Genomic DNA, 16,655 nt, shown 5'->3' with positions numbered 1-16,655 from the left:
AGGGAGACCCAGAGGACTCACTTATGTAGAAATTTTACACTGAATCAGAATTAATGACAGTATTTGTCCACATGTTCATGTGCTGTGTGTGCCCATGTGTACCTGTATTGGCATGACAACACTTGTGTCCCCCATCTTCAGGTTGGCTCCATGGGGGGCAAATTTAACTGTGAAAGTCTGTGTCTCACCACAGGGCAGGTTTTTCACCCTTTCAAATTCTACACTGAATCCTTTGAAGAAACAAAAAAAACAACATTTAAAGTATTTCTTTATGTAATTAAGGCAAAAAATGTATAATACTGAGAAGAAACAGAAATGAAATAGCCGATGAAAACACAATGATTAATATCAGGAGATGGGCAGAATGTTACCACATTAATCAAATCAAATCAACTTTATTTATATGGCACTTTTCATACAACAGTAACACAAAGTGCCTCACAGAGGTTAAAAACAACAAAGATCCAAAACAGAAAACAAAAAGAAAAGAGAAAACCCAACCCTCACACCCCACATAGAGATACGTAAATATACATATATGCACACACACACACACACACACACACACACACATACACACACACTAGCTATCACTAAAGAGACATGGCCGAGCACCGAGACCCGAGGCAATGGTGAAACATGGTATCAATCTTCCCATTTAACTCACTAAAAAAAAAACCTAATGAGCATATTTTCCAAAGTTTCAAACTCTTTTTACTGAACTATACTTTAAGTCTTACAGGGATTTTCAGTTTCATATTCAATTTTCCAAATGACGTATTTGCATAATTGCACAAATATTTGATTCTATGTTGTTATTTGTTATGTAACTGCTGTGTGACGTAAGGCCCAACCAGTGCCAGGATATAAATACCAGATGCATCACACCAAGCTGTCTGAATAGTTCAGCCACAAAACTAACATTTGAAATGTTTATTACAGCAACAGAACATAGTTAGAGTTTACCGTCTACACTCCGACCTCATCACTCCTGGCAGATATGTTTACATGAGATATTGGGGAGTGATGATTGAATACTCCCCCCCCAGCCTGAGCATGTAGGAGGATGCTGGGGCTAAACGAGCAGGCAGCAATACTGATGAGAGGCTGCAATGTCATTGACAAGGCAGAGGGAGAGCTGGTAAATATTTGCCGCCTTAATTGACCGTCAAATTGGGAGGTCAGGGTGTGTTTTGTAGATGATATGGAGAGTGAGGTATGTCATGAGTTTAAGAATCAGTGTAGCTTGGGTTGACTACTAGAACTAGCTCACAGCTCCATTTACGTACCATAAATGGAGCTGTGAGCTACATAATGATATCACATGGATCTCAAAGGAAGTGTGTTGTGTGTTACCTGTGACAGCTAGAGGTTTGCCATTGGCATGGAAGGACACAGCCACTGACCCAGTATTGGTCACATTTACAGTGTGACTGAGGACTTTGCCTGGAACTACATAACCAAAATCCAAAACATACTCTGGGAGTGGGAACCTGGGGGAGTAGAAAGAGGTGGGCTGGTGACAAGAATAAGATCATAACAAGCAACATCTACAAGTCTGTTTACTGAAGCAATTTAGTTTACTGGGTAATACTTGAGCTTTATGATTTTCTGAGATTCAATTCTTCAGTTGTCATGATCATAATATGTTATCACTTTATAAAACAATGCCATTGACATAAATATTTCAAGTAAATTGTACTTTACAACTGACCATATTAGTTATTAAAGTTTGGTTTTTACGTGTGTGATGTGTTTTGTATTTCAGTTGGACACCATTCTTTGCCTTCAACATTAACTTGCTTATTTAATGTCTTAATTAGCAGTATACATTTGTGAAAATTAAACAAGGCGTCACAATATGGTATGAGGGAAAACAGCCAATGCACACCATGACATCCATCAATTTGCACAAGTAGCACAGATCAAAAACGCACCCAGCCAGATACAATTCATTAGCCCAAAGTCTTTGAATTTCACAACACAGTTCTTGTTTCAGTCCAGTGAGTGGACCATCTGTTCAATCAATGTGTGTGTGTGTGTGTGTGTGTGTGTGAGAGAACATACTGGCTAAGTCTATGCCACTTTCTGGAGGAACCTTGCGAGTCTCTAAGCTCCAGCAGGCTGCCGGTCACAGCGAGAGCATTCTGTTTGACCAACGTTCTCTCAATCTCCATGTGAAGCAGCTCTTCATACTGGAAGCCGCAGGCAAAAGACAGAAAAGAAAAAGGGAGGGGAGACAGAGGGAGGGGTACATAAACATTCGAAAGTTACAAAGAAAGTATTGAGGAGTTACATAAGCAATAGACGGCACAGTCTCAATGGTAAGTACAAAAATTCAAGGTACCTCCAAATCTATTTTTACTAGTCAAAGCTCTTTTTAAGAATTTGTCTCATTACACATACACTACAGCTCAGAGTGACAGCTGGATGTCATTCAGTTTTGACTGATTTTCAGATATCACTTGATGTGATTCAAGGTTTAGAAATGGATGCTGGTCTTGTAAAGCAGAGCTGGCTGATTAAGATTCCAGCCATCACCATTTCAATCCTGAGAAAAAAAAAGAGCCACTACATTAAAAGAACTCATGATCGTGGCATTTATGGTGATGAAGAGCTTTGAGATCTGCAGATTTGGGATGATCAGTTGCCCACACCAAATCATTTTTACAACCCTTGGTGCAGTAAGGTTGTGAACATTGCATTATAACAAGTCATATTTCAGCCTTGAACATCATTACTAAGATATCTTTTAACTGTGAGAAATCTGAATGTCCAAATGCTTCACATAGCAGAGTAACTTTAGTCTAACTTTAGTTTTCAGTCTACAAGTCAGAATATGACTGGTGGTATGTTAAATTAGCATTTTGACCAAGTAAACTGTAACATCTATTGTGTGTCTGTTTATCCTGGAAGAGGTATCCCTACTCTGTTGCTCTTGAGGTTTCTAGCCTTGCTCCAGTTTTAAAGGGTTTTTTGGGGGGATGTGTTTCTATATCTGGACCGAGGGTCTAAGGACAGAAGGTGTCATTTGCTGTGGGGCTGCATTAAGTGATTATTTTCACTGTCTATTAATCTGTCGATTATTTTCTCAAATAATCAATAAAATGATTTGGTCAAGAAAATGTCAGATAACACACAAAAATGCAGATCAGTGTTTCTTGAAGTCCAAAATGACATCTATAAATGTCCACAATGCACTGAAATACAGTTAACTGTCATGAAAGAGTAAAGAAACCAGAAAATATTCACACTTAAAGGTATACTATGCAGGACTGTTTGTTACCTTTTCTAACCTTAGATTCACTCTTGTTTGGCGTTTCACCTCAATATATTAATTTATTTGCACTTTTTCGGTGCTGTGTCTCTTGGACGCCTGCTGCTTACAGTCTGGTCTAGTCTTGCTACCTCCATCCTCACCTGAGCTCTGTGGGGGTACACGCCCACAAACGTTCCCCACACACAAAATAATAACAAAATAAGGTAAGCTGGAATCAGAGATTTTTGACCTTATTTTTTTATTACTCGAACAAATGTCAAATTAGTTGCCATTTAATTTAATAGTTGATAACTAAACCATTAATCATTTAATCGTTGCAACTCTGACACGTTGTCATACCTGTATGTGCAGGCTGTAAAGCCCTTTGCGGCACATTTGTGTTTTTGGCTGTATAAATAAAACTCATCTGACTGACTAGCCAACATGTAATTAGATATATCTTAATGTTTTGAAAAAAAAAATTGCAGATTTCTGTATTCTGTATCAAGAAAGCCACAGTAAGATAAAAATGGTTGTAACATCACTACAGATCTGAGGTATTTTCAATCATCAAAATTCTACTGGAGATACTTTGAACTGTTGTTCTTACTAGACAAATCAAAACTGTATAATAATGCATGCTAATCAATCTTCACCTTGTAATTATGACTTCAAAATGTATTTATGAACATTTATGAGTGTATGATAATTGATAATTAGGCAAAACTGTGAATTGTAAACATTTTCTAAATCAGTTTGCCATCCTCTTCCCTCATTTCTACACCATAACAAAAACAGATAGAAAGTCACTAAGGTCAGGGTTCTTTGTGAATCAGGTAGTAAGGTTCCAATTTATCAGGTTATTCACAGGTGTTTATCCGTCCTGTCCTTATCTGCAATGAAAATGTTTCATTTTTCATGTCAGTGGTTAGGGGAAATGTCGGGGATGTTGTTGGGGCAACTCACAAAACCATGAACAAATACTGAGGGGATAAGCAGAAAATAGCAATTTCCATTGAAATTCACTGGGTCTTGCCTACTCTATAGAAAATCAATACAGAGATAAGAAGCAGGGAAAGCCCTGTAGAATAGGCTGGTTACTAACAGCAGAGATGTAGTGGCACTGCCATGCCCATATAGAGCGAATATAGATTTGGAGCATGTACACTGCAGTATATCTGTGATCACAATGGCATGCATTATTTCTTAATACATATATACATAAAGCATTCTAAACAGGACACAAGATGAACTCTGCTGATTACAACAAACATAAATTTGTGTTATTCAGAGATAGGAAGAATAAGTGCTCCTACTTTACTAGAATGAAGAATAGCACAGTTTTCACTACGCTACATACAGTATGCGTATGGAATAATACAAAAGATAAGGTTTTATGGCATAACATCAATGCTGTTTATCTTAGTCACTGACTGTGAGGATGCTGCTGGCCTCGGTTGTTGCTCCTTCACCTCCAGTGGCAATTCCATCCATCAGCTCCTCTCTGACTCTATCTCCCTCCACAGCTGTTCTGGCCTGCTGCACCACATCACTATAGCACTCCTCTGCTGCAAGAGAATCACAACAAGACACCAGCGCAGAAACAAAAAGTTATTTCTGTGTCTCAATATTTGTTAGCATGGAGACGCGACTATTAGGGAGACCTGTCTGTTAGCTAAGGGATTTGGGCTCAATGATTTCTAATGCAAACAGAGTCAGAAAGCAAAACAGCAAAACAAGGATTACATACTACGGAATAAATTCTGTTCTAAGGGACAAGCTGTGTTCTTTGGCCGACTCTGTTCTCTCAGAATTTTTCTTATGGGGATCAATAAACCCTTACACTACATGTTAAGCATTTTCTGTTTACTGTTGTTTACTGTGTTTGACAAAGTTTTAGATTTGTCCGTTCCGACGCACTGAGAACAATTAATTCCAGTGGTATTACCTGACACCAAGATTGCATTTGGGCAAACAAAATGAATATAAAGTACAATATAAAAGTTAGTCTATTGCACATAATGGTGGGTGGGGGCGTAATATGTAATACCTAATACCTAAAAACGTATATATTTCATTCTAAATGTTCATTCTTGTTGACTTGAGTAGGAATATGATTATGTGTCTGTGAGTATGAGTGCATGTCTATGCATACACAGGTTTCTTGGCAAGTTCAGGCTTATCCTTGGGAAAACTCCCTCTCCAGTCAGCGTGATGTCCTGCAGTGGCAGGAATGCCACCTGCAGCTGAAGGCGCTTCTCAAACACGTCAGGGATGCCCGGGAGGTAGAGCACACGCAGACACTGCTCCACACCTGCATCAATGTAACCCTGATACACAAAAACAAACACACACATTGACTGGTAAAAAAAAAATCTTACACATAATAAATGACCCTCCCACATTTAAAATGATTCCAACTCACTATGTTGGGGATGACCATGGGCTGGCCTGGTCTGAGCTCCTGTTCTTTCTCATTTTGCTCTCCTTCAATGGCCTTCCTCTGTCCTCCTGTCGCTTCACCTGCCTCCTCCTCATCCTCACTTTGAGGTTGTATGATGCTAAATTTGAAGCCCACCTTGCCAGTATTCCTCAGGGTCACTTCAGCTTCCCCTGCATGATCAAACAGCTGGAAGAAAAACAGAGGATATGCAACACTGGCTTTTAAACTTTCAACACCTTTATCTTTACTGATGGCAAACAGAAGGTTTTGATAAAACCACTCCACCTAGTGTCTTTTAGGTGGAGTGGGTGCCTTGTAAAGGTGATACAGCACAGTAAAAACACAGTTCCAGAGAAGCATGCATGAGTTTGGCCTCCATTTGAACCAGATGGCTTATGGTTATAACTATCATAAAAATCTAACAACAAAGAAGATAAGGTGATAGTTGTTAGTGTGAAATGAGCACAATGGAATTGTTATTTGAGCGTTAAAATTGAGATGAGAAGTAAGAGACAAAAATGCTGCTGCTCAAAACCTGGAACTGTTCAAAGTCGGCCACTTGTGCATGCACAGAGGGGGTCGTTTCAGGACTTCCTGACTAATACGGGTAAATCTAATTGACCACAAGAAAACAACACAGGGAGTGGGAGAGAGAGAAAAGACAGCAAGAGAAAGAATAGTGCTGAACAGACAGGAAGGTCAGAGAAATGTTCTGCTGAATCGCTCATTTCAACTAAATCAAAAATCAATATGTCCTTGTTTTGAATATCAATGATAACTGGTCTGGATGGCTTGCATACTTAAAGAGGGGGTGGAAGTGCAAAAGACCAAAGCGTGAAAAACTATGCAGTGACATTCAAAGTTACTGTAATTCATCTCATCAGTCTTTTTAGTGGGTAAAAAAACCTTTATGCCACTCTCAACAGTGTTTATACCATGTGTATCCTTATGACTTACAATCACTAATCATACAGTCTGTCCCTCAGCATTAGAAATGGAATGGGAGGGGGATAAAATTAGATTGTCTATCAAAACACTAAGCAAACAAGCAAATAATCAAACAAACAAACAACAGTAATTCAGCAAACACATCCTCATCCACAATCACAAACCGATCTGTCACACTCCCCCCAAGGCCTGTCAGTGTCATTTTGCAACTCACCCAAGTTTTGTAAAAATCTAATTAGTTTTGTATGAGGAATCGTGTCACACATGGATGAGCAAACAGACAGCAGAGAGGAACAAGGACAAGAAAAGCAGGATAGCAGGACAACAAGGAGGCAAATTAACACAAGACAATGTAACTGAAAACATAGTGAAGGAGAGGTTTGCCAGACATGAGTAAATCAAGCAGTGGTGAATTCTGCCTCTTTTGCCACATCAAGCAGTCTCCTGCGCTACTTATAACCTTGACCCTTGCCATTAAGATCGAAACAAACTTAGCTCAAACATTTGATCAGTAGAGCAGTTGGGATGAAGAACTAAGAAGATAAAGTCAGGGTAAAGGAGCTCTGTATACATACCTGCAGACCAAAGTCAATATGGGAAGAGTCAAGGCTGTAGCTGATTACTGATGCTTCTCCTCTGAGTTTGATTTCATACGTAGGCCCCTCCTCTACGTGGCACTGTGCTAACACCTCTCTGCTGACATTTTCGTGGCCGTAGAAAGAGAAAATGACCTGCTGCTGCTCCCCTGGTTGCAGATGACCGTATATGGGCAAGATGTCAAACACCTATAGAAAAACAAAACCAGTGGACCATACAAGATTAACAAGATTCTTACGAGATTCATTTCTTACTGATTCTTCCAATAGGCTGCTGTTACACTCCCATGAAAGGAATAATTTGGCATTTTGTGACGTGCACCTATTCGGTCTTTTGTCTTGAGTTAATGCCTTTGCGCACTGAACCCGTTTTTCTCATCCAAAATCGTTGTACATCTTAAAGCAAATAAGACCTCACGGTGTCTCACGTTTGCACTCATTAAAGTTGTCGGAACATGTTCGATTCTTGTTTTTTCGCATCCATCAAAAGCCGTAGATCTTTTCAACCATAAACCTACATAATCATAAACCTACCGCAGACAAATACTTAGTTGCTTAGATGGGGAAATTGGCTCTCCATAGTTGGGGTCCAGTCACCACACCCCCACAAATGAGCTATCTTAAGTGACACTCCCACAGTGCCTAATTGCAGCAACACCTGATTTGGTGTGAATGCAATCTTTTGAAATGAGAAGGTCAATTCCACTCTCAATTCCTGTCCTTACAAAATGTTAAACGATGCACTGTGGTTTTATCGGGAATAATGTGCTGGACTATTTCTTGGTAAGGTGAAGTCACTTTCGAGAGTCTTGCCTGCTTTGTGAGGCAGCCAAAGTCACTGCTCTTGTTAAAGAAGTAGTTCCAGTAAAACCACAACCTGTTGTTTTAACACTTTGTCTTTTGTATGAAATGAACAAACAAGATATAAAATGTTAATTAGTGTTTTTTTTCTTACTTTCGATAGAGCCAGGCAAGCTTTTTCACCCTGCTTCCAGCCTTTAAGACTTAGCAACTAACTACCTGACAATCTCCTGGATCAAGCTTCACACCAATTGACAGATATGACTGTGGTTTTCACCATCTCTTCTGACTCTTGGCAAAAAAAGCAAATATGCACATTTCCAAAAATGTTCTACTATTCCTTTAAGCGCTAGTGTTTCAGAGTTTCTTTTATCTAGAGTTTGCACTAGTGGTGTGTACTACTAAGTTAGCACTCACAATTAGTTGATCTGTCAATGACCTAATCAATACATACAAATTCCTTTATTTTTCTGGATTGTTGGTCAGATAGTTCTATAACATTGATAGTATAGACCAGAAACAAATTTGAGTTATTTGGTCAAAGATTAGGCAATAGATTTATCAATGATGAAAATAATTATAGTTGCAGCGCTAATACACCTGTGCAGATGTGATATAAGTATTCTGATCACTTTAATAATGGAGACACAATAAAATATTATAGGTTATAAATCAGGGCACTGATAACAACAAAGAGCATGTTGATAATACAAAGGCAGACTCTCCAAGCTTAAATTTATTATGCAAAACTATGTGCATGGGTGTGGCACCTGTGTGTTTTCTACCTCCACAGCACTGCAGCATAGAGACAGAGAATGACTTGCACCTTAGCTGCGGGCTTTCTCTCTCCCCTGACCAACTGGAAATCTAGGGAAACCTTGATTTGTTTACAAGTGAGCATTTGCCTACCTCCTCCACACCCACAGGGCGCTGCGTGCTGCTTTGTTCATCCGCACCTGGCCTGGGGCTGAGATGGACTGAAAAGGCAGGAGACAGTGTTCTAGAGGAACTCCATCCTTCTTCAATCTCACTGTCTGGACTTCTCCGCTCCTTCTTTGCCTCCAGCATCTCTGTCTCTCTATGAGTGCAAAGTAACAATAAATAGAAGTTAAATATTTATTTGATGAGAGGAAATGAAAGTAACGCTGCATAAACAGACACACAATAAATGAAACATAGGGATAATCAGCGACACGAGGCAAGAAAACACATACAGTAAACCATTTTCCAGCTTCATGAAATAGACAACTGAAGGCCTCAAGATGTCCATGAGGTAGCAGTGTACCACATGCACACAGCAACTTACATAAGCATCTATTGTACATCCAATATATCATTAACATATATCGCAATACCCAAGTGGAGAAGAAAATCTTTAGCACCCACACCCCAAAGAACTCTGACTCTCATTTTCTCTCTCTGTTCTACTCTCTCCTTCCCTGTGGGATCAGACTGGGTGCATCCATCAAGTTAATTAAACAGAGTGTTCTATAATTAAGAGGAATTTTAATAGGCAAGCAGCAGGAAACAGGTCAGGATAGATTGCAGTGAAGTGCTGAATAAACATGGAAGAGAATGAAAGAGATTTAGTGAGTGAAGGCATCTCAAAGCTGGGCTGGACAAGTTCTATATTAAATCACCCATCACTGGCTACGTTATTGCTATAGTGTGCGTATGTGTTTGTGTATGTGTGTGTATGTCTGTGTGTAAGCCTGTTTATATGTAAGGCAGCATTCAAGTCTGCACACACATTTGTCAGAGTTCCCAAGCATGCTACAGAACTGGTGTGTCAGCTTATAATGAGTGGATGGTGGCAATGCAGCCAGCAGGGGGCACTGTTGTATGGTCAGTCTGTGATGGAATGCAGTTTTAAGGGACAAGCTGGCCTGATGTCCGGCCCTGGGGAGACTCACAAATTAGTATGTCCAGCCTTGAGAGATGTAGGGTTGAGCAAGTATTGTAGGTCAATGTCTTCAAAAATAGGGTGCTTTTTTTTTGTCGGATGAGAGTTCAGAAGAGCCCACAAAAACCATTTGCCCCCCTGTGGAAAAAAATAAGCCTTTTAGAAAGAGTTTAAAACCCACTGGTGCGGACAGAGGAACAGATGGTGAGACAGCAGATGATGACTCTGCAAGAGCGCGGCTCAAAACAGAAATAGCCTACTCTGACATTCTCATATCTGTCTCTCTCTTTCTTCAATCTATTCTTTCCTTCATGGGTGGGTGTGACTGTCCTCCTATGTTCAGCCTCACTAAAATTCTACACACCAGAGGCTTCTGAACCACACACACTTCCAGCTGAAAAAAAAAAAAAAAAACAGGCATGATGGGAAACATTTTGATGCTACGAAAAGCACACTGGTACAGACAAATGACTACTGGGGTTACAGTTAATAAGTCAGTTTGAGTGTGTGTGTATCACACTTGGTTTTAACTTTTGATATCTCTACTTAGTTTTAGTCAGAGGCTTAACAAGTAGAAAAGCACCAACAAAAGAATCATTGTTTCCATTGTGAATAAGCTGTTTAAAAGCCAACAAGGAAGTGTAAAAACTGCAGTTCCCAGAATGGCCACTGGAGGCTGGCTCAAAAGGTAGTTGGACATTGACTCATTGACTTGACATAAACATGTTTACAGCCTGGTACAAAAAAAACGGTTTCGGTCTCCATAGCTAATTTTCCCATTCATGACAACTTCATGGGATGTCAAATTCTTATATAACTCACCAGCTTACTTTTTATTAAGGCTTAAAATTAGGTATAATTAGGGTGTGGCCTCTTTGAGTGACAGCCTGTCTGTGAGACTGTCTGTGAGGCTCCAAAAATCCAAGATGGCTACAGCCAAAATGCCAAACTCAGTCCACATATCAATGACTGACATCACGATGGCTACGTCCATTGGGTCTCATTCATGAAAAGTGAGTAAATCTGTGTGTAGATTTGCACATAAAAGCCTACTCTACTAAAAACCTACTCCGGATTCAGGAACGCAGCGGGAAACTCAGATTTGATCGTAAACACGTGTGTATGATCATGAATGCCAATCCATCGTAAAGTGACAGCGCGCTCCCGGTAATCAGCAATTAGCATAAATCCCCGCCCATGAATAGCCAATGACCACCATATAAGGAGGTGTAGGTGCATCCAGTCGACCTGTCAGTCATGGCGCAAAGAAAGAAAGACAGAGAAGGAAAAAAGAATGTTTCCGAAGCGGAGATCGAAAGTGAAGTGGACTTAAGAAAAAACATTTTATTGTCTTCAGTGGTGTGACAGGGACAGACAAAGCGAAGGCCTGGAGGGAGGTAACAGATGCTGTTAATGTTGTCTCCGTGGTACAAAGAACCATGTCAGAGGTGAAGCGTAAATGGTTTGATATGAAACTGGAGGCAAAGAAACGCATAAGCACACACACAAAAAATACAGCGGTCACCAAACAAACAGAAGATTCATTTGTGGGGTTTTGAATGAAGTGGGAACGGGAAACCAGAGATGTTTTGTGCGTAATGGATAAACTCTAAATCAGTGATGGCTGTCGGAAAGTAGAGCTATTTAACATTTATTTTAACAAATGATACGGATAACATATAGCCTAGCAGTTTTGTGCATCGTCTTCAAATTATTTGAATCTTAATAGCCTAAAGCTCTGTTTTATACAACGTAAATTAAACATTTTTCAAATCAGATTTATTCATTCAAATGATCAAAAAGCCACCAAAAAAAAACGTGTTGTCTCAATTCTTTCAGCTGGCGCGTGCTCCTTCGTGGCTCCACCACCTGCTGCCCCTGCTGAACCCAGGCACAAAGAGGCTGTGATCCGGCTGTCCTTACGGATATTTTTATTATCATCATTCAACATGTAGAAAGAACGTGTGATCTATTGAGTCGATTTACATAGATAATTCACAATCATGAACCTAATCTGGATCTTAAACCTGCTAATTGCCAACTAATTTAACTAAATGTGTTATATTTTTAATATTTTGTCATGTTTAGATTACGTGTTTCAAAGGCATCTGTGTTGTGTATGAATTAAAATTGTAATTTCCAAAAGTGACAAGCAATATTTATGTGCCTTACTAAATTTACACAAGCACTACAAGTGGTCAGGAGCAGGAGTAGATTTTGTTAGTAGCTACGAAAAGATCGGAGCTACTAAAATATTGATGAATGCGGACATGCATGTAAATTTCAGTCTGCGAACAGTTTACACACAAATTCCTTCTGCTCACGTTTCATGAATGAGACCCACTATTTTCATACAGTCTATGTGCACAATGAGTTTCTTCCCTTATTCCCAGTGGTGGAAATTAACTGGGTACATTTACTCAAGAACTGTTTTTAAATACAAGTTGGGGGTAACTTGTACTTGAGTTTGCCATTTTATGCTACCTCATAAATATACTTCATGATATTTCAGAAGGAAACATACTTATTACTAAGCATTCATTTGACAGCACATTTAATGAGCTACTTTGTACAGTAAGCTTTTACATACTCAACTATGATGTATTGTTATACAGTCGTAGTTGAATCACCTAACAGTCTAAAGTAGCTCCAACTTGAGCTACAAAATTAAAATGCTCTTTATACATTTTAATAAAACCATGTTTAAAATTACATCCATTTCACACCAACAGGAGTCTTTCCGCTGAGTAATTTTAGTTTTGATACTGTAAGAACATTTTTCTCATTGTACCTCTGTACTTTTACTTAAGTAAGCTTTTAAAAACTTTTATCTCTGATGGAGTATTTTACATTGTTGTTTTGCTCCCTTTACCTAAAGACACAACGAAAAAAATATATATATATTGGTTATAATCTTGTGTCCTTGCATTAATTGTTGTTTAGATGCTAAATAAGTGTCAAAAAACATTTTTAAGTATTTTTATATCAAAACCCCTCTCTCTTCTCTTTCTGTAAAAAAATATTTTAGATGACTCATCCTGAACTTGGGGGCAATGACATAGATGTATCCAATCAAATGTGGTGTGGGGTGGCTAGCAAACCCCACCCGTCATGTAAATAGCACTTGACGTTTGCTAGTGGCTAGTAGAACAGTATCACATTAGAGGTGTGTGTTTAGATTTTATCGGGTCAAAACTTTGTTTACATTTCTGAATAATGTGGTTGAGGTCTAAAAAACTAACCCCCATCCTCTTCCTCTTACACTAATAACATGGGTGAGGGAGATGTGGTGGAGGACAAGCTCTGCATTTCAATACACCTCAGCATGCTGCTACCTTCACTAAGCCAGGCTCACTTTTTCACATGCCAGTCAACTCTTAAGGATTTGATTTGAATCTCTGTCATAACTGAACCCCACCCACGTATACTTTCCCTCTGAAATGTGTCAAATTATTGAAAATAATAACCTCTCTCTAACCATTTTAACTTTAAGTAAAGGATCTGAATGTTTCTTCCACCACTGTTTCTTCTGCTTTTTTCCAAACGTTTGACGTTCCATTCATTCTTAGTAATTCATTAGACAAGTGTCATTTCAACAAGATTCACCTCTTCTTGATTGTGCTACGGCAAAAAGAAGTTGTAGGATGAATATTGGGCTTTAGAGATGGATTTTTTAATTTATTTTTTGCTAAAATTTGCATTCATTGTTTCCCATGTTGACCTTGTGGTACAACAGTGGTGCATCATAGTATAGCGTTTCCTTGGATAGCAAATGCATGACACGCCCTATTTTCCCTTGGATTGCCTAGTGTTCATTTCCTTCCTCGTTTGTGTTGGTCAGGTTTAGGCAGGTGGATTGAGATTGGTTAGGGTTAGGGTAAGAATGTCAGGCTAAACCAATCAGAGGCAGAGTAAAGCAGAGTAGGGCGGGTCATGCCCTCTTTATCCTAGGAAATGCAAAATTTGCCTCATAGACACGAAAATATCTTGTTTCATGTTTTGTTTTTTTGTTTTTCCTTCAATTTTGTTTATTGTACAATTGGTCTTAAATTTAATTATGAGTGACATTAAGAGGTCTTTTGCTATTGTTTACACTATCTGGTTAGATGCTACACTGCATAAAAAACCAGGTACAAGCATTATAGCTTGTAGCCTTTCTCTTATGAGATCATAAATTGTGTCTCAGTCACCTCTGATTGTTCAGAAAAACCCTGAGCATAACAAATGATACTTAATAATATTTCCATTCTTGTACCATGATGCTTTTGTTCACCTATTTTCTCAGGCAATGTCTACAGCTTATAGGATTCCTTTTGGAAGTGACAACACAAAGAAGCCAGCTTACATTACAACGAAAGAACAGGAAACTCAAGGCTGTTTCTGATCCTTATTTGAAAAAGTAATATTACAGGTTTGGAAGGCTGAACACAACTGACCATGGAAAGTTGTTGAGAACCTTTTTACACCTGTACACCTCTGCCTAAATTCAACTTCCTCTAAAACACCTGAAATCATTACTTGTGAGTGATCAGTCAGTCATTAAGTTGTCAGTGGATCCCATCAATCATGCATACAAAAAGCTGCAGTGCAATAAAAAGGTGGTATAAGTATTCCAGTTTACTTCTTATAGATATAGAATCCTAAAGACTGAAAAGTAACAGTACTTAAATGTATTGTACTAGCGCTATCTATCAGAGGGATAGATGGATAGAAAAGAGTTAGCTCTATTGAAATTCCCCTCTCCGAGGGCTGCGGTGTAATTACTGATAGGGATGTAATTAGCTGAACATGGCTAGATAGTGCAGGTTTTGTGAGGGAGAAAGAGAGACTTTAGAGAGAGAGTGTGCACACAGAGTGAGGTCTCCATTTAATTAGCAGGACAGCCTATGAGACAGATTGTTATGCGAGGTCACAATCTAAGAGAGAAAGGGTGAAGAAAACGAAGAGAATAAAAGGTTGATAAGAATTTGGTAGAGAGCAGAGAGCAGGCAGAAGAGGCAGGGAAGCCGCAGGAGAGGAAGTAGGGATATGGAAAAAAAAAAAGATAAATAGGCAATGTAAAACCCTAAGATGAGTACAAGGAATGGAGTAAAAAGATAGAATACCAATAGATGAAAGAGGGGGAAGGGAAAAAGACAGTGGAGGGTGATAAATCTTGCAAAGCTTTAGCAGTTACTTGGTTCAAGGCCATGGACAGACAGACTACTATAGTATTCACAGTCCATTTCGAGGGAAAGGAGCCAAAGCAAAGGCTCGAGAGAGGCACAATGCAACGTTAAGTACACAATCAGTAGATTTGTCTTCCCCAGAGAATTTATAATGGATTTGGCTTTCAATTCAGAGGGTTCAATGTATAGCTACTGTACTGACTCATCCCGTTGGACAGTTTTAATATATGGCTGAGATCCTATCTGTTCTTGTCCCTGAATCTTGTCTATTCAGGATCCTACAGTCCCAAACATTTTTTTGGTTCTATAATAAAGCAAAAAGGTGCAACACAGGAACCAAGCATTCTACAGAGCAAGGGTGCTTCAGCTTTCCGTAGTCCACCAATCCAGTGAAAGTAACAATAAAAATGCTCTATTTTAGTTTATGAAAGTTTATGAAAACAAAGTCTCACAGGTAACTTTACTTTCTTCGCCTCACTTACTAAATTCTGTCCCGGTCACCATACAATATGTTTTCAGGTGAAAATGCAGTGCAGGGTTCTGGCTCAACTATAGCCGTGTTTCCACCAAAGGCTTTTGGTATAGTACCCTTAAGGCTCATTTATGCTCAGGGTTAGATAAATATATGGAGGCTGATGGAGCCTCATTCCATCCATATTTGTGCTCATTTTATGAAAGCTTACAGATGCGGATGAAACCGAGCAGTACCACCAGAAACTGTGGGGGCAGTGGAGCATAGTTCAAGCAAGATATGACTGTCTACAATGCTGCCTCTGTTAAAAGGTACGTTATTATGACGTCCTCCACAGTTGCCTTTTTATTGTTGTCAGAATCTTTTGATTCTGCCCTCAAGCACCATCTTGTGGATGTATCTATGCCATCCTAAATGATGCATGGAAGTATGAGGGCAGTGACGTTTACAACATTTGAAATGGATCTATTTTTGTGTGTAAAGGGAGTGTATTTTAACTATTTAACTAATTAAAACCCTTATGTAACCCATGCATTCATGTACCTAAACTGTTGATCTGTTCTGCATTTCCACCGCAGACAGCACCCTTATTTATTTATTTTTTTTTTTTTCTTCTTTTTTTGTTTTTTCCCACAGCACCCTTATTAACAAGATGGGGTTGTTACCAGACAGTAAGAGATGACATCACTGCTCCATCCAGCTATTGCTGCATTAACTCTCAACCAGTGATGCAGAGGAGCATCTGTATCTCCAGGGTATATGCAGGAATCCTGAGGTTAATTTCAATACCTTTTTAAGACTTTTTTAAGACCTTCCAAAAAAACCTTAAAGGGAAATTTCGGTTTATTTCAACCCCTCTCCTATCGTCCTAAATTTTTTTCAAGTGACTAGTGACATAGAAATAATAGTTAGCATGTTAGCCGTTAGCCTAGATACAGCCGTAGCGTCAGACCTGTTAAAACGTAAGTGAACGGGCATACCTTCAAGTGCAAAGTTAGTCCACTAAACAAGCTTTTTTCCCACAAAGACCGTCTCATATCGTTAGGATAAATGTCAGAGAACATA

General features: G+C 39.1%; 1 protein-coding gene across 5 annotated transcripts in view; it reads right to left on the bottom strand.

Moving 5' to 3' along the window:
* The window catches only part of hydin (HYDIN axonemal central pair apparatus protein), a 121,826-nt gene that overhangs the window by 47,528 nt on the left and 57,643 nt on the right, over positions 1 to 16,655 (bottom strand). For all 5 annotated transcript variants that reach the window (XM_050073040.1, XM_050073039.1, XM_050073043.1 and 2 more), the window contains exons 25-32: positions 8,957 to 9,125; positions 7,226 to 7,435; positions 5,685 to 5,888; positions 5,415 to 5,589; positions 4,694 to 4,827; positions 2,068 to 2,195; positions 1,357 to 1,493; positions 103 to 230 (exon numbers count right to left, since the gene is read on the bottom strand). In XM_050073040.1, the coding sequence (XP_049928997.1) occupies positions 103 to 230; positions 1,357 to 1,493; positions 2,068 to 2,195; positions 4,694 to 4,827; positions 5,415 to 5,589; positions 5,685 to 5,888; positions 7,226 to 7,435; positions 8,957 to 9,125 (1,285 nt within the window). The remainder of the gene's footprint in view (positions 1 to 102; positions 231 to 1,356; positions 1,494 to 2,067; positions 2,196 to 4,693; positions 4,828 to 5,414; positions 5,590 to 5,684; positions 5,889 to 7,225; positions 7,436 to 8,956; positions 9,126 to 16,655) is intronic.

Source organism: Epinephelus moara, chromosome 20, assembly GCF_006386435.1.
Source record: "Epinephelus moara isolate mb chromosome 20, YSFRI_EMoa_1.0, whole genome shotgun sequence".
Taxonomy (NCBI): Eukaryota; Metazoa; Chordata; class Actinopteri; order Perciformes; family Serranidae; genus Epinephelus; species Epinephelus moara.
The sequence above is the reverse complement of the archived record's forward strand: the minus strand, read 5'-3'. Positions and strand labels throughout refer to the sequence as shown.